Source organism: Schistocerca cancellata, chromosome 5 (genome assembly GCF_023864275.1).
Source record: "Schistocerca cancellata isolate TAMUIC-IGC-003103 chromosome 5, iqSchCanc2.1, whole genome shotgun sequence".
Lineage (NCBI taxonomy): Eukaryota > Metazoa > Arthropoda > Insecta > Orthoptera > Acrididae > Schistocerca > Schistocerca cancellata.
The window spans coordinates 269,999,213-270,026,195 of record NC_064630.1 but is presented as its reverse complement, the minus strand read 5'-3'; the positions used below and the strand labels follow the sequence as shown (position 1 = coordinate 270,026,195).

At 38.5% G+C, this 26,983-nt stretch overlaps 1 protein-coding gene across 2 annotated transcripts in view; it reads left to right on the top strand.

Moving 5' to 3' along the window:
- The window catches only part of LOC126187462 (WW domain-containing adapter protein with coiled-coil homolog), a 99,097-nt gene that overhangs the window by 36,742 nt on the left and 35,372 nt on the right, over positions 1-26,983 (top strand). For both annotated transcript variants that reach the window (XM_049928556.1, XM_049928557.1), the window contains 2 exons: positions 2,797-2,995; positions 17,884-18,843. In XM_049928556.1, coding sequence (XP_049784513.1) covers positions 2,797-2,995; positions 17,884-18,843 — 1,159 coding nt within the window. The remainder of the gene's footprint in view (positions 1-2,796; positions 2,996-17,883; positions 18,844-26,983) is intronic.

Sequence of the window (26,983 nt, the reverse complement as noted above, 5' to 3'; positions counted from 1 at the left end):
AAATGTAATGCTACAAACATTTTAGTATTGAAGATGTAGTGCAGAATTGATAAGTTTAAAATGTCTGTCTGTTGTCAGCAAATCTCTTCTACAATCAACTCATCTTTAGTTGTGGAGTAACACCACTTGGCACTAATATTACAGCTTAAAATGGGTGCCTTCTTGTAGATGAAAAGATGACTACAAGATTTTAATACTTAGATTTTGATGTATTTGGACACATTACTTGTTAATCTTTTTTCCCTCTCAAATCTGTGGGATATCACTATCCTAACACCAGGCCCATCAATTTTGGCCAGTAATAAAAATGTTCCATCACCAGAATAATTCCAGTTTTTTACTCACCGTATTTTAAGTTCTGTTAGCATGCTTTGCTTCCGTGACTAGTTTTCCTGTGTGTTACTGGGTTAATTTTTGGCCTTCCAGTATTCGCAGCATCTACTAATGTTCAGATCTTCTTCTTCAGGTCTCTAATTATTATGTCTGGTTTGTTGGCCAAAATACGTGTGTCTGTATCTGCTGACTGAAAAGGATCCTGGTTTCATTGATGGTGGTAACAATCTTTGGCTATTGTCTGTACCACTGTCCTGACACTGGTAAGCCCACTTCTCAACAGAGATAATTTGCAGAAATTACGTCTTACATATGGCTGTTTTGCAAATTGAATTCATCCGGAGATAGGATGAATTATGTTTCAGATTAAAAATGGCATGGTATGCATTTGTGGTCGTAGGAGATAAATTTCATGATTTCTTCCGATAGTGTGGTCATGTACCACAACAAACAATACTCTGCTGTCTGTCTTTGAGTAGCATTTTGTCTGCTCTATACCTTTTGTGTTACTAATTATATTGGTGTTTATTCTTTTAAATGCTTATTTTGTGTCCCTTTTGGATTCAGTCCTCCCCCTCAATTAGTCCTTTATTAAACCTCCAACATTTATAAATTGTTCTTCCTCAGCTGCAACTGCCCTGTTGAAATGTATGGAGAGGACTAAATTGAATGATTATCTTCTACATTTTCCGTGTGCTTGGTTGCCCCTACTATGTCAGATATGATCATTTCCTTTTTGCTTAGTATTGAAGCCCTGGATGGTTCTCATTTTTTCTGATGATGTGTTTCATTGTAATATAAATATGAGTGTACTTGATGCAATTAATTGATTTTTTACTCTGTAGATTTTCATGTATTGCTGAGTCAGATCTCAGGTCAAGGACCTATTCCTTGTAATGAGTGTTTGCTACCAGTGTGGTAGTGGAATGATCTTCAGGAGGTTAAATCCCTGTCCGGTTATCTTGATTTGCATTTCTAAATTAAGACAAATGACACAACAGTTTCTTTGAAAATCGTGTAACTCATTTGGTCCTCCTGCCCTTCCTCCCTCCTCATCCTATCAGAGCTTATGCTCAGTCTCCAGTGACTTTTAATCAACTTAAAATAGTGTTGATATTGAGTCACTAGAAACATGGTACCGAAGTACTTACACCACTGAAGAACAGTCGCAGATTTGGAATGAATAAATGTTGTTGGAAAGAATTATTAGAATTTTCTTCTGTAGATCGTAGTAACAAACTATTAATCTGCTTTAGTATACTTGTGTATAGAAATGCTCCAAGTAAAATTGCTTCTGTTAGCAAAAAAGACTATACTCTTTTAAAAGGTTTCCTTATTAAGAAGTTACTGGTTTCCTGATTATGTCAAGTTGCTTCTGTTAGTTTGCTATTTGTTCACACATTTAGACTGTTAAATGTCAAAGCATAACCATTATCTACATTCTGTAATAATGTGTCTGTTCACATTGAAAGTATTTTTTATGCTCCTAACAGACATTTTCAACTCCTGAATCTCGGTAGTTTTATTCAGTGTGTGCTTGATACATTTTTAATTTTATTTTGGATTTTCTAAGTATCCATCTTCATAATTTGCCCACTAGCAGCTTTGAAGTTCTTCACACCACAATATAGAACCCTAGTATTAACCTTAGACAAGAATATTGTGTGTAAAACACAATTAATTCATAACATTCCATTATTATCATAAGGAAGTAAAGATTCAGTATATTCATAAAATTACAATCATTTTCAATTTTACTGGAAGGAAAGAAAAAGCTTTCTTATAGCTGCATTACTCCAGAAGATAGTTTCATTGGAGGGGGGGGGGGGGGGGGGTGAAAGTATGCAAGATAAGTTAGTGTGCTTGTTTTTTTATGCAACACTGTGAAATACTGCATAAGACACACACTACTGCATAACACACTGTACTATGCCATTATCCCTGTAATGCAGTTGGTACTTATTATAGATATCTTCATTATTACATTCAGTTAGATTTTCTGATGTGTTTCCAAAAGTTTTACACCTTGAAAATGTACGGTTTCCATTTCTGCTCAGTTCAGCTATTCTCCATACTACTCAGCCTCCCCCAGTTACTTTTGTAACTACTGCGATACGTTCTTTCTTTGTTCATAGCTATGAATTAATTAGTAGAGTCCTACCAAGTCAAAATTTCCCATCACATGAAGTTTGTGCCCTTCTTGGAAAATGTCATTGAACTCTGGCTGGCCATATTGAATGATCAACCTGAAGAATTAAATAATAAAATATACACCTGGATTTAGGATTATGAAAACATGTAATGACTCTTTAATAAAAATATCCTCTTCTGCTGATAACCTGTCTCCAGATAATGAATTAAAAAGTAGAGCTTCAGTTGGAACAGTGGTATTTCTTGCTTTGTGATGTATTTAAAATAATCTGTTCACAGAGAGGAAGTATATAAAAGAAATTGTTATTTCAGGATAAACGTGAAGAGAGAGAGAGAATTGCACGTGTTGGTGATTGGTCAGAGCACATCAGCTCTTCTGGGAAGAAATATTATTACAATTGCAAGACAGAAGTTTCGCAATGGGAAAAACCTCGTGAATGGATTGAACGAGAGAGGTGTCGTGAGAAGACAAGGGAGTCAGATCGCAGCTACAGCAGTACCAGCCGATCATGTGAATATTTTTATGATTTCTATTATGTCTTATGACCTCCTGTCTTTAGTAATAGCCATGCTCAAAATAAATCAAGCATTTGTTTGTGATTTCTTTTATTGTGTACTTAACTACGAATTTGCACAATCTGCATATTAGTGCTGAGATAATTGTTGTCAAAATGCGATTTCCTACAGGAAATATATCCATTGTTGGACATAGTAGATAGTGTAGAGTGCACTTTTAATTCAGGGAAACAAAATGTTCTTCATACATTTTTTTTGAATTGGGCAAAATTTTGATCCTCGAGTCATTATTTTGTTAAATAGAACATGATTATGTGGTTAAAGCAGGAATAAGAAACGAAAACTAATAGTTTAATCAGATGGGGGGTTGGCTTACATGTATGGCATGTGGAGTGTTGCTACAGACTGCAGTAAATAAAATTGCATTGCTTCTGAAGGATGGTCACACCACATTTTGGTGGAGAGCATTTATTGTCATCCAGTCCTGGTTACGGCAAGGCATCCCAAGGAAGACTAAACTTCATTGGACGTTGAGATGGGATGAGGATGAGCAGAATTCTTCAAAACTGCCAATGTGATGTGCACTATAGGCGAGTTGGTGCTCCTGAGTTCCAATCGAACAATAGTTGGACATTTATTCATTCAGAAGAGGGCCATTCCACACCAAGTGGTCTAATTTCGAATAAAGTTCCTGTATGACCATAAGGGATTTTGCTGAAATTTTTTGTGAACATTCATATATGGTCCAACATTGATAAAGGTTCACATCATTAATTCAATACTTAGGGAGTTGTAGTCTTTTGTTTCACCACATAGTGGAGCTATCAGCAGTGCTTCCATGAGTTTTGGCAGCTTTGAGACATAATATTGTGGTGTTTCCCTTGTGTGTGTGTGTGTGTGTGTGTGTGTGTGTGTGTGTGTGTGTGTGTGTTTTTGGCAACTTGATTGTAACACCATGAAAAGGGAACACTGCGTGGCAGATCTGTCAGTGTAATGTGGTCGTAGTTACTTTTTTACTGTTCTGCAAGTACAGTCACCTTTTTATTTTGCTCTCATGGTCCAGCTACTCTGTAAATGGCTGTGTGTGAATTTATGCTTCCTAATTTTTTCTCCAGGTGGAGTGATGCTGTAGGAGAGTGTCTGTTTTCAGCTGCTGAATGATGAACACATCTTCAACGATAATCTCTGTGTTGCTTTAACTATGCATAGTAATTGTGAAGACAGATCCAATTATCAATAACTTATAGCTTCAAATACATCATTCAGTATATCTGACTACCGAACTCAATGTAAGATCTTAGATTTACAGTTCTTCATCTGTCTCTAATATTTACATTGTAGTATTTCCATATTTTGCTGAGATGTTCATAAGAGCCCTAAGGGATGTCACCAAGGCACAAATGTCCTTGTGCAGGAAGTGCTACTGTGCTCACCATTCCACACCTTGCTCCTGCTGTTATGCTACTACATATGCACCATCTGCACAGATCGCAGATTGTGGTGTGCACAGTATATTTTTCACACTACGTAAAATATTTATAAAAGAATCATCATCTTTCATCAACACGAGCGCCTTCAATGGAACATACGCCATTCTCACCAATAACCCATGCTACCGTACAATATCTGTGACGATATTTTCTTAAAAGAAACAAAACTAGACCATCTTGTACAACTTTTTGCACTTTCTTAACTGAAATAAGAATAATAAAAGATTTCCTGACATAATTAGATGTGGATAATTTGAAGCAAAGTCAACCGAAAAAATGTGAAGTTTAGCTTTTTATATCTCTGGAAGTAATTGTGGGATGCACCTGAAACTTAGCACATATAAACTTAGCAATACAAGGTCTTGGAATATATAATTTCATCCTCATATTGCTCCCCAACAGTTGTCAAATTGTGGGCAAAGTTGACGATTTTTGTAAATACTCACTTTTACAAAAAGGTCTTCAGTAAACCAATAGTTTTCATTAGAAAGACCACATTATAAACCACATAAAAAGCTGTATTTGTTTTCACAGTGTGAGCATTTAAGGCAATAAAAAGATGGCAAGATAGAGGTACATTGAAAATGGAGCAATATTCCACTAGTTCTCAAATTAAATCTGACGTATAGGGTGTAGAAAAAATTCTACTACCAGTCACAGAAAAAGGTTATTTATTTGTCACACGACAGTTTCGGGCTTGTGCCCATCCTCAGGTGTTTATACATTCATGTACATGTTTATACATCTACATCTACATCTATACTCCGCGAGCCACCTTACGGTGTGTGGCGGAGGGTACTTATTGTACCACTATCTGATCCCCCCTTCCCTGTTCCATTCACGAATTGTGCGTGGGAAGAACGACTGCTTGTAAGCCTCCGTATTTGCTCTAATTTCTCGGATCTTTTCGTTGTGATCATTACGCGAGATATATGTGGGCGGTAGTAATATGTTGCCCATCTCTTCCCGGAATGTGCTCTCTCGTAATTTCGATAATAAACCTCTCCGTATTGCGTAACTCCTTTCTTGAAGTGTCCGCCACTGGAGCTTGTTCAGCATCTCCGTAACGCTCTCGCGCTGACTAAATGTCCCCATGACGAATCGCGCTGCTTTTCGCTGGATCATGTCTATCTCTTCTATTAATCCAACCTGGTAAGGGTCCCATACTGATGAGCAATACTCAAGAATCGAACGAACAAGCGTTTTGTAAGCTACTTCTTTCGTCGATGAGTCACATTTTCTTAGAATTCTTCCTATGAATCTCAACCTGGCGCCTGCTTTTCCCACTATTTGTTTTATGTGATCATTCCACTTCAGATCGCTCCGGATAGTAACTCCTAAGTATTTTACGGTCGTTACCGCTTCCAATGATTTACCACCTATGGCATAATCGTACTGGAATGGATTTCTGCCCCTATGTATGCGCATTATATTACATTTATCTACGGTTAGGGAAAGCTGCCAGCTGTCGCACCATGCATTAATCCTCTGCAGGTCTTCCTGGAGTACGTACGAGTCTTCTGATGTTGCTACTTTCTTGTAGACAACCGTGTCATCTGCAAATAGCCTCACGGAGCTACCGATGTTGTCAACTAAGTCATTTATGTATATTGTAAACAATAAAGGTCCTATCACGCTTCCTTGCGGTACTCCCGAAATTACCTCTACATCTGCAGATTTTGAACCGTTAAGAATGACATGTTGTGTTCTTTCTTCTAGGAAATCCTGAATCCAATCACAAACCTGGTCCGATATTCCGTAAGCTCGTATTTTTTTCACTAAACGTAAGTGCGGAACCGTATCAAATGCCTTCCTGAAGTCCAGGAATACGGCATCAATCTGCTCGCCAGTGTCTACGGCACTGTGAATTTCTTGGGCAAATAGGGCGAGCTGAGTTTCACATGATCTCTGTTTGCGGAATCCATGTTGGTTATGATGAAGGAGATTTGTATTATCTAAGAACGTCATAATACGAGAACACAAAACATGTTCCATTATTCTACAACAGATTGACGTAAGCGAAATAGGCCTATAATTATTCGCATCTGATTTATGACCCTTCTTGAAAATGGGAACGACCTGCGCTTTCTTCCAGTCGCTAGGTACTTTACGTTCTTCCAGCGATCTACGATAAATTGCTGATAGAAAGGGGGCAAGTTCTTTAGCATAATCACTGTAGAATCTTAAGGGTATCTCGTCTGGTCCGGATGCTTTTCCGCTACTAAGTGATAGCAGTTGTTTTTCAATTCCGATATCGTTTATTTCAATATTTTCCATTTTGGCGTCCGTGCGACGGCTGAAGTCAGGGACCGTGTTACGATTTTCCGCAGTGAAACAGTTTCGGAACACTGAATTCAGTATTTCTGCCTTTCTTCGGTCGTCCTCTGTTTCGGTGCCATCGTGGTCAACGAGTGACTGAATAGGGGATTTAGATCCGCTTACCGATTTTACATATGACCAAAACTTTTTAGGGTTCTTGTTTAGATTGTTTGCCAATGTTTTATGTTCGAATTCGTTGAATGCTTCTCTCATTGCTCTCTTTACGCTCTTTTTCGCTTCGTTCAGCTTTTCCTTATCAGCTATGATTCGACTACTCTTAAACCTATGATGAAGCTTTCTTTGTTTCCGTAGTACCTTTCGTACATGATTGTTATACCACGGTGGATCTTTCCCCTCGCTTTGGACCTTAGTCGGTACGAACTTATCTAAGGCGTACTGGACAATGTTTCTGAATTTTTTCCATTTTTGTTCCACATCCTCTTCCTCAGAAAAGAACGTTTGATGGTGGTCACTCAGATATTCTGCGATTTGTGCCCTATCACTCTTGTTAAGCAAATATATTTTCCTTCCTTTCTTGGCATTTCTTATTACACTTGTAGTCATTGATGCAACCACTGACTTATGATCACTGATACCCTCTTCTACATTCACGGAGTCGAAAAGTTCCGGTCTATTTGTTGCTACGAGGTCTAAAACGTTAGCTTCACGAGTTGGTTCTCTAACTATCTGCTCGAAGTAATTCTCGGACAAGGCAGTCAGGATAATGTCACAAGAGTCTCTGTCCCTGGCTCCAGTTCTGATTGTGTGACTATCCCATTCTATACCTGGTAGATTGAAGTCTCCCCCTATTACAATAGTATGATCACGAAACTTCTTCACGACGTTCTGCAGGTTCTCTCTGAGGCGCTCAACTACTACGGTTGCTGATGCAGGTGGTCTATAGAAGCATCCGACTATCATATCTGACCCACCTTTGATACTTAGCTTAACCCAGATTATTTCACATTCGCATTCGCTAATAACTTCACTGGATATTATTGAATTCTTTACTGCTATAAATACTCCTCCACCATTGGCGTTTATCCTATCCTTGCGGTATATATTCCATTCTGTGTCTAGGATTTCGTTACTGTTCACTTCCGGTTTTAACCAACTTTCCGCTCCTAATACTATATGCGCACTATTTCCTTCAATAAGAGATACTAATTCAGGAACCTTGCCCTGGATACTCCTGCAGTTTACCAATATTACGTTAACTTTTCCTGTTTTTGGTCTCTGAGGACGAACGTTCTTTATCAACGATGATAATGTCCTCTCTGGTAAGCCGTCAGGTATTTTATCGTTTCGCCCAAGGGGGGGTCCCTCTAACCTAAAAAACCCCCGTGTGCACGCCACACGTACTCTGCTACCCTAGTAGCTGCTTCCGGTGTGTAGTGCACGCCTGACCTGTCTAGGGGGGCCCTACAGTTCTCCACCCAATAACGGAGGTCGATGAATTTGCAACCATTATAGTCGCAGAGTCGTCTGAGCCTCTGGTTTAGACCCTCCACACGGCTCCAAACCAGAGGACCGCGATCGACTCTGGGCACTATGCTGCAGATATTAAGCTCAGCTTGCACTCCGCGTGCGATGCTGGTTGTCTTCACCAAATCAGCCAGCCGCCGGAAGGAACCAAGGATGGCCTCAGAACCCAAGCGGCAGGCGTCATTCGTTCCGACATGTGCTACTATCTGCAGCCGGTCACACCCAGTGCATTCAATAGCTGCCGGAAGGGCCTCCTCCACATTACGGACGAGACCCCCCGGCAAGCACACCGAGTGCACACTGGCATTCTTCCCCGACCTACCCGCTATTTTCCTGAGGGGCTCCATAACCCGCCTAACGTTGGAGCTCCCTATAACTAATAGGCCCGCCCTCTGTGACTGTCGGGACCTTGCCGGAGAATCGGCCACTGGCCCAACAGGCGAGGCATCCTGTGGTGGCTCGGAAACGGTCATCACCACTAGGAAGCACCCCGTACCTGTTGGAAAGGGGTAAGGCAGCTGCCACGCGGCCAGATCCCACCTTCGCCTTTCGGCCAGGCACGCGCGAGCCCACCACTGTCCGCCATTCACCCTGGAGTGATGGCTGACCGGTAAGATGCTCACTGCCGGAAGACGCAGCGACATCAGGGGCTCCGTGTGATTCCAAGGCCACCGAAGTAGGCATAGGTCTCACCACAGTTGCCCCAACGCCACTACGAGCCGACGCCTGCGCCTCGAGCTCGATGAGCCTAACAGACAAAGCCTCCACCTGCCCCCGAAGAGTGGCCAATTCTCCTTGCGTCCGCTCACAACAACCACAGTCCCTACACATGACTATGTTTACCCTACCCTATACGGTGACAAATTCCCAAGATAATCTTCTGATGAGCTACTCTGATAATCAAGAAACACTCACTGAAATACGAGACGCGAAAACTACGCTAGGTTTTCCCAGAAAAACTATTTAAAAGCTAAGCGCAGCAAATAAGTACAAAAACGCTTTATACAAACACTACTCGCTGCTGCTGGTGCTCTCGCTCTGGCTGTCACAAGACAACTGCTGGAGATCACTGTATAAATAAAAAATATATATATATATATATATTTGCTGATGACTAAACAGATACAAGTGGGACAATTGTAAGTGCCAATGCAGAATTTGTCGAAAATATATCTGCACTTATATAGAGATGAAGCATCACTATTATAGTTACGCTGTGGTGACAGTTTTTCCGCTTAGTTACACACTTATCATTTTCATGTCCATAATTCGGTTTTATAAATTTTAGCTGCATATTTCACTTTCACAACGTGCACTCATGAAATACAGTGTTACACATGTCCTATATGCCCCATGATCAACTCAGGAAACGGTCCAGCATATTTTATTAGCTAGAAACTTAAACACCCTTTGTAACTTTTATACCTTTGAAAGCAATTTCTCAGTTAAGAATAGCTGTGAACTTATTGAGCATATCAAAGACTTGCCAACACCAGATGATGCCAAATTTGCTTCAGTGGACATAATAAACCTTTACATCAACATTCCTATACATGACACCATTCAGATAATTAAAAACAACCTATCTAAACACAAAAAGCTACCCAAGGCTGAGATGTGTGATCTCATTGACCTGCTAGAACTAGTCCTATCACACAATTATTTTACATTTAATAACAAAAGTTATTAACAAGAAGATGGTCTTGCAATGGTCAGAAAATAAAATTTTCAGATCAGACAGGTCACTTGAAAATAAAAACATACACTACAAAAGGTATGTGGATGATACTATTATCTTGTACAATGGTACAACTGAATGGATTGAGAAACTAGCTAAAGGCCTTGGCAGCATGCACAACAACATCAACTTCACTGTAGAACATAAAGTAGATAAAGGCATCAATTTTCTTGACCTTCCCATATCTAATGTAAACAACAAACATGCCTTCAAGATTTGCAGAAAACCCACCATTAGTGATGTCATTAACAACTCCTCATGTCATCCAGTACAACACAAAATGGCATTTTTCAGATCCACACTTAATCGTATACATAAAATCCCACTCAGCCCCCATGGTGAACGAAAAGAAATTAACATTATTAGGGAAATTGCACATAGAAAGGGATAAAACCCAGATGTAATTGATAAACTTAACAACAAAATCAAAAAGAAACAATGCTCACCTCAGATCCACAAGAAGGAAAAAACACATTTGCCCACATAACCTTCATAGGTAAAATTTCATTTCATACCAAATTGCCAACCTCTTTCGGAAAACTGGTATTCAAATTTCTTTCAGCACTAACAACAAGCTACAACAGCACATCATCCACAACAGTAAGACAAATAACCAATGCCACCACAAACCAGGTATTTACAAACTTTTATGTGACAATTGCTCACAGTTCTACATAGGCCAAACTGGAAGAAGTTTCACTATAAGATACTGTGAGCATATGGATGCCTTCCGGCTAAATAACTTTCATAAATCCACCTTTGCAATGCATCTGCAAGACCATGATCACTTAGTCACAGCCATTACAGACAACTTACAAATACTGCGTACTGTCAAAGGAAAGAAAATGAATCTTCTTGAAGAGCTAGAAATTTATATCCACTGCTCTAACTCACCGGACCTTATTCTCAACAAACAAATGGAGCTTGTTAACAAATCCTCTTCATATATTTCATGAAATATTCAAAAACAAATACTAATTATTCGCTGATATAATAACAAAGTAATATTCTATGGAAATTCGATGTAACAGTTATACAACAGTTAAAGCGACATTATCGTAATTTGTGAAAGTCATATTGTAAACACAAGCTGTAACTGTCATTTTCATGATTTGTTACAGCTTTCAAAATTTCATGTACGTAATATCATTGTACTTCCTAGATCTAAGTTCTGACAAAAATGTGAATAAAAAAATTTTATAATGTGTGTAAAAAAAACTTTGCAGCCTATAATAGCTTTTCAAGTTTCTATATATGAAACATCCTTGCACTTTCTGTGGCTAAGTTCTTTGACCAGAACGTAACGTTTCTGTATGAGTGACATCTTTACACCTGCTACATTTAAGTTCTTTGACCACAGCCCACGTTTGTGTGTAAACACAGTGTATTTCAGGAATGCACATTGTAATAGTGAAATCCGCAGGTAAACTTTATAGAACTGAAATATGGACGTGAAAATGATAAGTGCAACTAAATGGCAAAACTGTCACCACAGTGTAACTATAATAATGATACCAGAATGAGATTTTCACTCTGCAGCGGAGTGTGCGCTGATATGCCAGGAAGTTTCATAATAATGATACTTCATTTGTATGTAGATACAGATATATTTTTGACAAATGCTGCATTGTCACTTACAATTGTCCTGTTTGTAGCTGTGTAGTCACCAGCAAATATTTTTTTTTATATTTATACGTGGATATCCAGCAATATAAACATTTACATGAATGTATAAACACTGAGGATGGGCACATGCCCGAAACCGGTCGTGTGACAGATTAAATACCCTTTTATTGTGACAGGTAGCAGAAATTTTTCTGCTCTCTGTAAAGAAACAGTCACGGAGTTCAACAGCACACACTGTAGATAAAATTCATTTAAATCTGACATCTTTTATAATGTTCTACAAGTGTTTAGTACTGTCTGTGGAAGATAATATCAAAAGTTCCAAGCTTGAATCAGAACCCAATGTAAAAAACAGTTTTCTCTTTTTTGTGACCATAATAATTTACCTAATCACATTTGAAAAGTGTAATTTTTGTGTTCTGCCTCGTCAGAATTTCTTCCCAATCAGTGCCATCACTGGCATCAACTGTCCGGCAGTGTACTTTACCTAATGACATTCTATATCAGATAATGAAATGTGTAGAAAATTCAAGTAGCTCAAAGTAAACATAACCTCAGGATCCTAAAAGAGACCTCTACTAGTTTTGGCCTCTGACAAACAAAAATTTATCTTCGAGATCCTCTGTAAAGAACTTCTTATCTGGTTTGGAAACCTGAGGTAAAGAAACTCATCAGAGTCTGCTGTTGCACAGCTATTGGGCGTGGCCCCTATTAATTATGAGGATACTGGTTTTCTCACTTTAAAAGGAACCAGTGGTCGTTAAGCAGACTTGCCAAGTATTGAGATTGGTACATAATTATCAAGATTTATGGCCTAAAATTATGGTCTCACAGGAGCCTCTGCTAAAAGTATGGAATTGGCCATTTCATTTATTTTAGTGGTTTGACAGTTCAGTGTTTTTCGTTGAATTGTTTTGTGAACCAGTGTTGCTTCAGTACACAATACCCTTTTATCATCTGTTTAGCACAATTTTCTACTACAGTGACACCTTGGTGATGTCACTTCTGAGGGTGCATAAACTTGTAGTAATGTTGTGAATTGGCATACTGATGTTCACAATGTGACATTGCTGTCAAGTGTAAACCAATTGAGTAGCATTTAAGTGACCTCTTGCAATTTTATTAGTTTCTTTCAGACATAGGTAAAGGAAAGTAAAATTTAATATAATTATTTCTTTTTAAAGTCACATATACTCTGCCACAGTGTTTTCTTTATTAGGTGTCTTCCTTGTCTCTTCACAGTTACATTGCAAGTATTTTGAACACATCATTAGCAACTGTGGGCACAGTTCCCAAGTGGCTAGTGACATCAGTGTTCTATTCTGTGTTTGTGAGCATTATAATTTTTATCCTGTATGAAGTATATTCATTTGGTTGCGTGTAAGTAACAATAGTTTAAAGTCTTTGATTGTGCTTTCTGGTTATGCAATTTTTTTTTTTTTTTTGTCCTTAGAAAATTGATCTTACTTCACACTCCTCTAACATTTGGCTTTAAAAAAGCATTTGTATTTTACATTTTGAAAAACATAACGTTGAGATCTGATTTTTAAATTTCCAACACCCCTCCTGTCCTCCTTATGAGGGAATAAGGCCTAAATTTTTACTTTCAGGAGTTATAATTAAACTTAAAGTTGGATTTTTTACTGTCAGTTTTTTGAAAAATTCTGGGGCAGGCCTCCAGGATCTCCCCCCCCCCCCCCCCCCCTCCCCCCAATTCTCTTGTTCCTATTATTGATACTTCTTTTGAGCTTGGCATATCTGGTTAAGCCGCCATGCACCATACCAACACATAAATACAATTTTTCGTGTGTACACTAATGTTCTGCAAACTATGCTAACCGTTGTTGCTCTATACCTTAAACCAGAATTAATAGCATATCAATAGCAGTACACAATAAAAATACATACTAATCATTATCTGTAACATAAATACATTTCAAAAAATGTTAGGAAGACTGCTGTGTATGTCACCAAACTTTACACATTGTGACAGTGATGTAAAATTTGCAGCTAATTTACACAGTGTGAGCTGCAGTTGTTATGCAACAATTTTACTGTCTTGATCTCCACTGCCTAGGTAATGCACATTTTGATTGTGAATTTTATAACCAGTTTTATTCTGTACTAATGCAGAAAAACAGACTCCAATAGTCGTTGTACTGCCTTTCTCAGAGGGTACTAAACAATTGTAGAACATAGATGTTGTCAGACTTGACTACCAGCAGAATATGGGTCCATTTTCAGTGCACCTCCACCTTGTTGGTCTTTTCTGGGGCCTTTATGCTTGCATTGTGAAACCAAATACAGTTTTTTAGGTTGTTTACAACTTAGTCTTTCTAATGCATATGGTGCAAGAGTTTGCATAAGACTTTTTTGTAAAAGTGGACCAAACGTAGCTATTTTTTACATTTTTAGAGAAAGTGCTATTTTTTTGCCCTCAGATTGTAAGTTATTGGAAAGCAGTAGGAGTGTGAAATTTTGTATTTGAAGTTCTTGTATTAGTAAGTTGTTGTGTGTATTGTTTCAGGGTTATCCTGCAGTTATTTTCGGAGATATAAAAAACCAAACTTCACATTTTTGTCGCGAGTCTATTTTTTAAGTGGGCTTTGCTCCAAGTTATTTCTGCAAATCTCACAGGAAATTTTTTATTATTATTTTGCTCAAGAAAGACTCAATGTCAAATTTTGTTTTGTTTCAAGAAAATATTGCCGGAAATATTATGCCTCGAAGCTGCCGACAACTCACTGATGCACTGTTGATAGCTGTGCCATAGGGTCAAACAAATGACTATATCTCCAGAAGTATTAAATTAATGATAATGGAACTTTACTGAAGTTCATTGGGAACATGGACAATTGTCCATACAAATTTTAATCAAAATTCGTGATGGTCATGTGGGAACCTCTAGATGACTTGGCATGGAATGACCCAACCCTGCCATAATAAATCAGTTTTCCCACTCTCCTCTGTTATTTCAAATATATTCTGGTAATTACATGAAGTATGTGTAATTCAACTGAAAGAATTCGGTGATAACTTGTCAAGTAGGCAATGTTGCACATTGGCAATCTGAGATGGAAACAGTGATAAATCAGGAACTTTTGCTACAGTTAGTCCATAGTGAGTTAAATTTAATGTTGTTGAAGATTTTAAAAATATATGCAGGGCAAACGTAAATAGTGCTGAATCTGAGATGAGAAACTCACATGCAGTCATAATTCTCAAGTTCAGTTCTGGAATCAAAGAATAGTGCCAGAAAATACTTGAAATGGAGTTTTGGGGCACAGACTTCCATGGCTTTCACATTTTGTTTTGGTGTTCATTCCAAAGACTGGTTTGATGCAGCTCTCGACACTATTCTGTGCAGGCTTTTTCATCTTTCACATAGCTTTTATGTACATACTGCACTGCGTGTCTGCTAAATGAATGTGTTCCATACATTATAAAGAAGGATGAAGGGGAAGATATTAGTGACAAATTGGAAAGCTCTCACTGCTGCCCCTGCTCCCCTGTATAAAGGGAGCTACATCACACATTCAAAATATGTCATAGTCTGTAAGAATATTTGTCAAACCATTGTGCTTTACTACACATAAAATTTAGGGAGGTTAATTCTTGAACACCAGATCAGTTTTTTTCGCATATATATGCTAGTGCCTTCACAAGGAGAATGTTTCATTAACTGATAGTTCTGACAAAATACAAATCAAACAGCATAAAGACTGCTATGAAATATATTGGATAGAAAAATAAATATATGTTTCATCCTGTGCAAAATCAGTCAACAGAAAACATCGTAAATTAGGTAATTAATGAAATAAATGATGGAAAAAATGAAGGCTGAATCTGTTTTCCAAAATTTTCAGAGAATGTTCGATTATACGAGGGTAATCCCAAAAGTAAGGTCTCCTATTTTTTTTATAAGTACATAGACCTGTTTATTTCTACAATGGTTTACATCAGTTTACAGCTTGAACATTTAGCTATTTTTTGACATAATCACCATTTCTGTCAATACATTTTTGTAGACTCTGTGGCAGTTTTTATATGCCCATGTCATACCAGCTCATCACCATGCTGTTCGTTGTGAATTTCGGTCCAACCAGCTGCAAACTCTCTACACAACTTACAAACATTTTTGAGATCCATGCTTGACTCACCATACACTTCCATCAATTGGGGATAGATTTCAATTAGCGCAGTGCCCTTTGCATTCAAAAACTGAGTAACTGCACGCAGTTTGCACTTGGCGGTAACATCCAGTGGGAGTTCCATTCTCAACGGTTGCCAAACCAAGACAGCCCCTCAGTGCGACGTGCACATGTTTACTCACAATGTGTGAAGCACTTTTCACAAGTGTGACCAACTGCCACACAAACAGAGTTCTGTACTTATAAAAAAAGGGAGACCTTACTTTTGGGATTACCCTCGTAGTTCATGCTTTTGATCTTTGCTTTGAAGCAAAAATGTTAGAAGAGATGGCAGAGGTCAAGCACAACTGATGTTGATAAAAGCGAGGCAATTGGACCTGTTGTCATACAATAGATCCAACCATGTTACTTAGCAAAAACAGGACCATCTCCCATCAACTGAAATGTAGGAAGCTGTAGACAGAGCTGCTCAGATTGATGATGATGCTTTCTTGACAGTAAAGCATTTGACACACTGTGAGTGACTAATGAAAGACTGTGCTTTGCAAATAGCATATCCAATGTGGACTGGATGAGGAATAGTCATCTGAACAGAACCCAGTATGCTGTTGCCAGAGGTAGATATTGGACATAAGTTTTGTTGAGTTTGCTTAGAGAGTGTTGTCAAAGATTACTATTCATGGCACATGTAAGTTTGCAACTCTTAGAAATTCTTTGCTGGTGTTGAAATCTAATATTTATGGTTCAAATGGCTCTAAGCACTGTGGGACTTGACATCTGAGGTCATCAGTCCCCTAGACTTAGAACTACTTAAACCTAACTAACCTAAGAACATCACACACATCCATGCCCCAGGCAGGATTCGAACCTGCGACCATAGCAGCAGCACGGTTCCGGACTGAAGTGCCTAGAACCACTCGGCCACAGGGGCCGGCTAATGTGTAATAAAATTTATTTGAAGAATGCATGGAATATCTTTCAGTGGTATGGGATATTGAAAAAATGCATTAGATCTACTGCTGTGATAAATCATGTGCATTATGGATCTAAGAAGTGGAATTTTCTGTGACAGAATGAGCATTATGGCTTTATCAAACACTCTCACTGTGCAGAACATCCAATGCTAGTTGAGAACAGCAGCGGTAGTTGTGGGTCAAAGGAATGATGATTTGGGCACCAAATACTGAAATTAAACACAATACTCGGAGAATTGTTTGTAAATCAATGTTCATCAGGCACTTTGTATTGGTGTATCAGTGATTGAAGACTGTAACATGAACATAATGTTAACCGTAATAAAGGTATATTACAAATATTAAGATCTCGGACCTTGACCTGGACCATAACTTTGTGTTTCATTTCTGCCTCTTCTTCCATTTTTATAATAAACACTTTGTTTTGTGTAAAAATTTTATTGAATTTTTAGATTCTGTCAACTTTTTAAGGAACTTACTTCATATCTGGGTCCTTAGTATGAATTCTTTCAATCACTTTGACATACTATGTTTCTGTCAGTCACTTTGTTCCACAACTACTTTTTTCCTCATTTTGTGATGTAATTGTTTGATATTGCCAGTTACAGTTATTTATGACACTTCTGTTTATACTTTTGCGTACCATGTAGTTTAATCTTTTTAATCTTAAATATTTTATTTGGCAGTGCTCTTACTGACTGAGCCGTCTAAGTGGGGTTCACAACTTGCTTTCCTTTCATGAGTCATGGTGAGACTCCTTTATTGGAAAAGCAAGGGTAAAGTGTCAAGATCTGGTTGGACACACTATTTTAATACTTCATTTTATGAAAATTTTTTTGAGTTTAATTAGCAAAAATGCCACTAAAATAAAAGGAAGGTTACATAATTTCTAAATTGTCTGTGATATTTTAAACATAGGTTGCCTAGGATTTTAACTGAAAGATGTACAGAAATGATTTCATTTATACTTGTTTATTAGGTATAAAAACTTGAAATTATGAAGCATTATCCTTCAGATAATTATGTAAAATATTATTTAAATTAGACTTTGTAGTGCAGTATGCATGTATATATAATGGGATCACTTTTTCTCCCACCAGCTCATGATAAACATTCCAACTCACGAAGCACTTCACTGAGTAACTCACGGGACAGCAGTTCCAAAAGACAGCCGGAGAAGCGTGATTCCTACTGGGCTAGCCAGCAGCAGCAACAGCAGCAGCCACAACAGCAACAGTCACAACAGCAGCAGTTGCAGGTTCCTCCAACTATCGTGGTTGATGGTGATGATCGTGCACTGCGAAAGCAACCTGTGCCTCAGAGCCAGTCTCAGCAACAGGTGCAACAGCAGCAGCAACCACCTCACCATCACCACCACCACCATCACCACCACCAGCATCACCACCACCATCACCAGCAGCAGCAGCAACAGCAGTCACAGCAACAGGTTGCACAACAAGTGCAGCAGCAAGTAACACCACCACAGCAGCAACAGCAGCAGCAGCAACAATCACAGCAACAGCAGGCACAACAGTCACAACAACAACCGCAGCAGCAAACATCACAAGTGCAAGATGGTGATGGGCAGCAGGCTGCACAGGATATGGACATATCTCCTGGTGATAGCACACCCACATCTGAGGCATCCTATGGTCATACACCAGATGCGGGATCTGCCAGTGCTGCTGCGAGCTCGACACCTTCTCATTCACAGGGTCCTGTACTGTTAGCTGCAGTCCTACCTAGGTTGTCATCACAACCACCTGCAGTAGTACCTCCACCACAGGCCCCAACCCCAACCTGCAATGTTCCTGGCCCACCTAGCAACCTCGTTAGTCTACCACGAATACTGTCGCAGATTGCAGGTGGCAAGGCTCTTGAACAGTCAGATGTCTTGCAGCAGAAAACCTTGCAGAGCTTGCAGAATGTGCTGCTTCTCACAAATCAGCGTAGTGCTACAGAGCCACTGAAAGTGGACACTAGTGGCCCTGCCAGCATGGGAGAGGGACCTCCCACTCCGACACACTCGGAGAGCCAGGACTGTGTGGATGCTAGAAAATGTGAGTATTTAACACATTTTGCACTTGTGTTTGTAGTTAAGACTGCATGCATGTAGTTAACAGATCTTACCGCCATTAAATTACTTGTCCTGTTTCCTCCTCCATGCTGAACAGAACAGCCTGGGTGAGGAGTTTCGTGCAAAACCTGCAGTTCTCGGGGGAAATTAATTTTACCTACACAATTTTAGGAAAATTCTTGAAGATTAAGGGATTTTGAAGAAAACTGGTAATTTTGACTATTTTAGTAGTGAAGTCATCACATAAGGGAAGACAAAGCAATGCCTAGATTTGTTGCTCATTCGGGCTGACTTATTCTTATTAACGTTCTTCCATATTACCAATGGGCTCTTGGGCTGCCAAGTCCATTGCTTGATTAACAGTGCAATGTGCATGTGAGAATTTGTCATGTTTTTGTTGTTTCCACCTTTAGACAAAAGTGGAGGTGGGTTTTTAATTATAATTTTTCTTAAATATCTAAGTACTGATATGTTTGAATGCACCTTTTACTTATCAGCAGAGTATGCAGTGGTAGTTTTCTTACTTTCCAGTACAAACTAGTACTTCATAACTTTAGCACAGTATCATGTATCAAAGACTGATGATAGTGCAGTCACTTTTAATTTTGAAACGTGATACACTGTATAAAATTATGTGATTAGCACATTTCAGTGAATACAGTTCGAAACACATTTCGGCTAGCAATCTTCGTATGTTTAAGGCCGTTCAACAAAACCCTAACAAGGCATGAGGCAGTGACCTGAAAATAATAATGGACTTTCCAAGGCCAGTGGTAGAAACAAGAGCTTATGATGTTCAGAATTTTCGGTAATACTGTAAATATATATCGTTTTGGTTTTATACTTTTGGTATGTAGCTAGCAGTAGTTACGAAATTCTTTGAGAGTACTCGCAAAAAGTAAATGTTCCAGATCTTTCTGCTTTGTCCCAGTACTTCTATCAGTTTAATACAGAAATAAAAACAGTGAGTTAGGAGTAACATTTCTAATGCAATGTTTGCCATTGGTGCTGCATATCTTTATGTACATATGTCCAAGGATAGTCTGGTGTCTGAATGCTCTCAACAATCTGTTCAAAGGTGTATTAGTAAAAAGATCTCTTAACTACTGTAGACATTGTAGCACAGACTTTTGTCCTGTAAGTTTTGTTCTGTTAGATGGTTGTTGAATTGAAATGTTTGAGAAGAATTCATTCCCTGCATAGCATGTTTTTTTGGAATTTGAAGTCAACAAACAGAAGAACTGTTGTTGAAGTTACTTCTTTTTGAATTTCCATAAGGTTGTAATCCTGACCTTGTAATAAAAAATTGCCAGTTCTTACGGCATAACAGAGCTGTGTAAATAATTTTGTCACGCAGCAGATGTCACAAGCAGTGCTACGGTGTTCGTTAACGTAGGCATGTTGTGGAATTCACCGTGCTGTCATTTTCTTTACTAAAGTGTTGCATGTGGGAGAGGTTTCTTGTCAATCAGCAGTGGTAGGGTGTAGTACTGTATGCCAAGCAGGTTTGTCTGACAGCTGACTCTACCCTATGATTGGTAACAATTTATTTCTGCAGTTTTTCAGTCAATGGATACACATTATCTCCTGTAATTCTAATTTTTTTTTCCACTCTTGGGATACTTCTTATAATTATATTTGGGATAAATAAATGATGATACCTAAAAGAAACATAGTGCTTCTAACCAATTCTTGTGTGTTAGTATTTGATTGCAGTGTGTTTTGAAGTAGACATAAAAGCTTTGTGATAAGCCCTGGATTTATGCGATTGCATACCGTATTTACTCGAATCTAAGCCACACTTTTTTCCGATTTTTTGTAATCCAAAAAACCGCCTGCGGCTTAGAATTGAGTGCAAAGTAAGCGGAAGTTCTGAAAAATGTTGGTAGGTGCCGCCACAACTAATTTTTGCCGTCGAATATATGTAGCGCTACACAGGCGTGCTTTGCAGGCACAAAGATGGATACTGGCGCCAAAACCTCTGCGTCAGTAAATAAATTTAAAAAAAGGTGGAAGACGAGCTTTTTTCTCCGCCCCGAGTTTCGATCACTGCATTTTTATACATTATCCAACGAAGTGAATACGAATTCCGTATTGTTCATCTTCGAATGTAGCAGCATTTCAATGTACTACGAAAATCCGACTGGCAAGACTGTTTGGGATGTTTGTCAATATGGGCAACTCTACGTTCTGAATTTTTTCCTACCTGTGAGAAGAGATGGTTGCTAATAGGAACTTTTATGAACTGTGAATCACATGCAGTATTCTCTTCACCATAAGAATAATACAAATATAAACATTTTGCTATGTATTGTTTCGTGTTTGTTAGTATCTCATTTAAATCCTGTCTGCCTAATACACTAGGAAACTAGAGTGAGACAACAGCAAACCCGGAAGAATATACATATGTCATGTTTATATTCGTATTATTCTTATGCCTAATAGTGATACAGTCAGAAATGAAACACGGCAATTGACTAGATTTTTAAATCTAAGATGACTCTAATTTCTGTGCAGAATGTTATGTACTAAAGAGGCGTCTGCAAAGATTTTCAAACGGAGAAAAATTTTCACTAAACTCTCGTTCAGAACTTCTATTATACACAGTATATTATTTGGTTCTTGTTGATCATTATCAAAGAAAGCAACAGTGTAAGTAACAACAAATAGCAGTCTCTTGCCATTTTTTCGCCAATGAGACGGTTCCCCTCTCCCTCTCCCTCTCCCTCTCCCTCTCTCTCTCTCTCTCTCTCTCTCTCTCTCTCTCTCTCTCTCTTTCTCTCTCTCTTTTATTTTATTTTTTTATTTTATTATTTTTTTTTTCTCCCAATTGTAAGCGGCAGTAGCGTGCCCAAAAGCAAGCCATGCCGCGAGTGGCGACAGGCCATAAACACTCATTATCAGAATGCGACAAACAGTGCATGACAGTACAGTAATGCATTTTCAGCTTAGAGTGACGTAAACACCTATAACAAAGAGAACGGCGCTTATCAGATCAAAGAAAAATAAATAAACAATTCAAACCAGACGAAGCATGTGAAAAAGGAAGAATACCCGCATAAATACGGACGGAGCGTGTGACGCATAGCAATGGCTACCTGGTAAAGCTTAACTGCTAAGCTTACGACTCGAAGCATACTACTGTAGCTGTATCGTCATTCATTCAACCTAAATTGTGTCTCGTATTACAATGGACCAACTTTGTTTCGATTTGGAGGTGCGGCCTAAAACTATTCTCTCCCCTTGAATTTCGAGTCTCAAATTTCAGGTGCGGCTTAGATTTGGGAAATTTTTTTTTCCTTGATTTCAAGTCTCATTTTCTAGGTGCGGCTTAGATTCGAGTAAATACGGTAGTTACCATTTTCATTATCGACCTCCATGCCATGTGCTTACTCGATGTTCTGTTGCTTGTTCAAGATAATTATGGGGCAAATTGTTTATTAACCTTTCTTCATATTCATTTTAGGTTTGGTTGCAGGTATAAGAGTAAAAAACTTCCATATTATTATCTTCTTTGAATCTAATCAATTAATTTACTGACGTGTATTAAACACACATGCATCTACACAACTCAAAGGAAACACCAGTTAACTGCAAGAAGAGGATTGTCTTAAAGTTGGAAGTCCTTTAGAAAATTTTACTAAAGGTGACAATGATTAATAGCTCTTCTATTTTCTGACTTAGCTCTTTTATGGTTATTAATCACCTGTCAGTAAGATCATAGACTCTCTGATTCCTGCTTATGAGTCATTAGCAACAGTAGATACACTTGCCTTGTGAACTTCCGTGTTAGACTCTTGGTGTGCTCCAAGACGGGCCCCCATTACTCTTCTTTTTACTGCCCAATTTCTGCATTTGAATGCTCCTGCCTGATCTCAAAATTAACATAATAAAACACAGAGACTTCACTTCGTCACATCCAAAACTTGTCTAACCTGTAACAGATGCAGAAGGCTCATTGCAACCACTGATCAAGTAAATAATTTTAGTCTAGCTCCTTTAATAAATAAATCTCTGGTAGCAATGGGCATTATGTTGGAACACTATGGGCATAGCCTTTCATAATGCAAATAGTATATTTGGGGATTAGGGGAATAATAACAGCATATGTTTCATTTCATCTGAGACAGTGAACAAGCCTGAGAAGAATACTTGCTCCCTTTGAAAGCATTTGTGTAGGCCTCCTTAGCCACAATCACATTTTGAATACAACTAAAATTTGTTCTTCAGTCTGTATGCTGGTAACTAAAAAACTTGAGAGCCTCTTCAATATGATGTCAAGACTTCTACATCCGTCACAAACAATACCATTTTTCTCAGATTTAACATACTAATTTCTTTCAGTTAAAATGGGAAGAGTGATGAAGGAAAGACAACGAAATATATTAATGGAATGTAAGAAATATATTTCATGATTTTAAACATGGCTGCGGCAGCAACTGTTAAAATTCTTCACAATAAAGGATGACAGCCAAAAACAGTTGCAGGATAAAATTTTTTTTTAAATTCTTGACCAAGGTTTCGGTACATATAAATGTACCTTCATCAGAAGTAAAACTTCCTGAACAGAAAGACACATTCATTAGAAAAGCCATATCAACGAAAGTGAGAAACAGAAGCTTAAGTAAAAGTGAAATTACTACATTAATGTAGGCACAAAATCATTAGTACTTACTAACTACGTTACGCGAGACTCTCGCGCATTACACTAGTGCCCTCTCTCGTCAGATGTTCCAAGCGCAAGCTTTATCCGTTTGACACTAGGATACAGATAAATTGGTTCTATATTTCTATTTTACATAAATGTCTTTAATTGGCCTTATACGTTTTACTTATTAAGACAGAGTTTGAATTAACACAACCTTTAATAATTTGTTGATGCGCTCATGTATGTATTTATGGATTTTAATATGCGCGAGTCTGGCACATGCAAGTGCCCTCTCTCGGTGAAACCATCTGCCCTAGTGATTTCATAGTCGTGTCTCAATAGTTCATAAGTGAAGTAATGCTGCTAATACTGTTCGCTTTGACCCTGTGCCCATTACACAGGTTGTACAAATGGAGATGATGTTTTAATTATTGACGACGCCTTTGGCATGATTAATTTTATTATTCTCCATTGCATGATGTAATTTTTAGTAAGTACTAATGATTTTGTGCCTACATTAATGTAGTAATTTCACTTTTACTTAAGCTTCTGTTTCTCACTTTCGTTGATATGGCTTTTCTAATGAATGTGTCTTTCTGTTCAGGAAGTTTTACTTCTGATGAAGGTACATTTATATGTACCGAAACCTTGGTCAAGAATTTTAATAATAATAATAATAATAATAATATAAAAAAATTTATCCTGCAACTGTTTTTGGCTGTCATCCTTTATTGTAAGAAATATATTTTATTTGGCACATAAGTTCAATACAAATGAACTACACACACTGAAGTGCCAAAGAAACTGGTGTAGGCATGCATATTCAAATACAGAGATACGTAAACAGGAAGAATACGGCACTGAGGTCTGCAACGCCTACATAAGACAAGATTATGGTGCAGTTGTTTGATCAGTTACTGCTGCTACAATGGCAGGTTATCAAGATTTTAAGTGAGTTTGAATGTGGTTTTACAGTCTGCGCACAAGCAATTTGACACAGTATCTGCAAGGTAGCGATGAAGTAGGGATTTTCCCATACGACCTTTCATGAGTGTGTATCAGGAATCCAGTGAAACATCAAATCTCTGACATTGCTGCAGCTGGAAAGAGATTCTGCAAGAATAGGACCAAAGAAGACTGAAGAGAATCGTTTGGTGTGACAGACGTGCAGCCCTTCCGCAAACTGCTGCAGGTTTCAATGCTGGGCCATCAGCAAGTGTCAGTGTGTGAACCGTTCAATGAATCATCATCGATATGGGCTTTTGAAGCCGAAGGCACACGTGTGTACCCTTGATGACAACACAACACAAAGCATTATGTTTCGTCTGGTCCCGTCAACACCAACTTTAGACTGTTGATGATAGGAAACATGTTGCATGGTCAGACAAGTCTTGTTTCAAATTCTATCCAGCAGACGGACGTGTATGGGTATGGAGACAACCTCGTGAATCCATAAAACCTGCGTGTCAGCAGGGGGCTGTTAAAGCTGGTGGAGGCTCTATAATGGTATGGGGTTTGTGAAATTGTAGTGACATGGACCCCTGGTACATCTGGTGACACATACATACATACATACACATACATAAGCATCCTGTCTGATCACCTGCATCCATTCATATCTATTGTACATTCCGACAGATATGGGCAATTCCAGCAGGACAGTGCGACGCTACGCACGTCCAGAATTGCTACAGAGTGGCTCCAGAAACACCTCTCTGAGTTTTAAACACTTGTGCTGTCTACCAAACTCCCCAGACTTGAACATTATTGAGCATATCTGGGATGCCTTGCAACGTGCTGTTCAGAAGAGTTCTCCACCCTCTTGTACTCTTATGGATTTAAGAACAGCCCTGCAGGATTCATGGTGTCTGTTCCCTCCAGCACTACTTCAGAAATTAGTAGAGTCCATGCCACATTGTATTGTGGCACTTCTGCATGCGTGCAGGGACTCTACACAATATTAGGCAGGTGTAGCAGTTTTTTTGGCTCTACAGTGTATTTTTGAGTACTTTGTGTCTGAACTTGTCTTGTCTTTGAACATTTTCTTGCAATTATTATACAGTTCACATTAAGCAAGAAGAGTTGTTCTCCACACTCGTCATCCACCAGTGAAACTGTGAGTATTTGAAGCTGTTAAGAACCCTCAACTTTACATTTTTCTTATAAAATACCATATTTACCTGATAGCGGAGATGCTGAGCCATGATAGGCGCAATAAAAAGATTCACACAATCATAGCTTTTGGTCATTAAGGCCTTTGCCAGCAGTACACACACACACACACACACACACACACACACACACACACACACACACAAGCACAACTTGTAGGCTCATCTGCAGTCTCAGAGAGCTGAAACTACACTGTTACATTCCATCCTGTTTACGTTGTTTGATGTTGGTACTTGATAATTAGTCCAGTCTTTCCTCCTCATTCTGTCCAGCAAGTCTCTCCAGATGCGGGGCTCTGGGTAACTTTTCTGAACTCTAAACCTTTTCCTAAACATCTCCCATTGTTTTCCTTCATCTCTCTTCCCTCCCCTTCAGCCCTACTGCTGGGGAGCCACTGGCTCCAAAAGATTGCAGATGTAAAATCCTCTTTTCATGTGTGTTCTCATGCTGCCGCTTGACTAATAGCTGAAGTTTTTTCCGAAATTCATCATTCGAAAAATACAGGGTCATCTTATATTCAGATTATAAAATATTGCTATTGAGGTAAACTTTTTACATTGTTTAATAGATTAATATAGAGGTTGCCTTATGTTTACAGGTGAAGCTTTGTATGTTGAGGTTTCATACAAATGTAGTTTGAAGGATTCCGAAGGGTAGGGCATTGCAAACAATACTTGCATTTGAACAGGCTTGAGATTTCCTGATACACTGAAGAGCTTGATATTTTAACGACCTTGCTTGAATAAACAGGTGACATTTGACTCGCCTTGCTAGTGCAAGGGATACGCGAGAAACTATGAACTGACCATTACAACATTCTAATGCTCTGCTTCAAAATTTGCGATTTTATTTTAATACAGGAGGCAATAGAATTAAATTCTCTCAAGTTACAAACCTTTGTTGTATTTGTATGGCTTGCCATGAAAAGTTCTCATATGTTTATGGATACCGTGTACACACATTTATGTTGCTTTTGAAGTAAAGGTAACACTAAAATGCAAAAAACCTGTACTTTAAAAACTGTTGCTTGATTCTGAACCCAAGTCAAGATTTTATTTGGTTATGAGAAACTGTAATCATTCCCCAAGTGGGTTACGAACGAGAAATTTGATGTTGATTTATTAAAATACCAGGGAAAATTGTTACCAGCATTAAATTAGTTTTAGAACGAGATGGTGATATACAGATGAAACGGAAAAGAAAATTATTCTGGAATTAAATGTCTAACAAATGAAATAAATCACATGAAACTGGCTGCAAGTGTTATCGTAACAATGGCGTCACTATTGTGTGACGGCAAAAA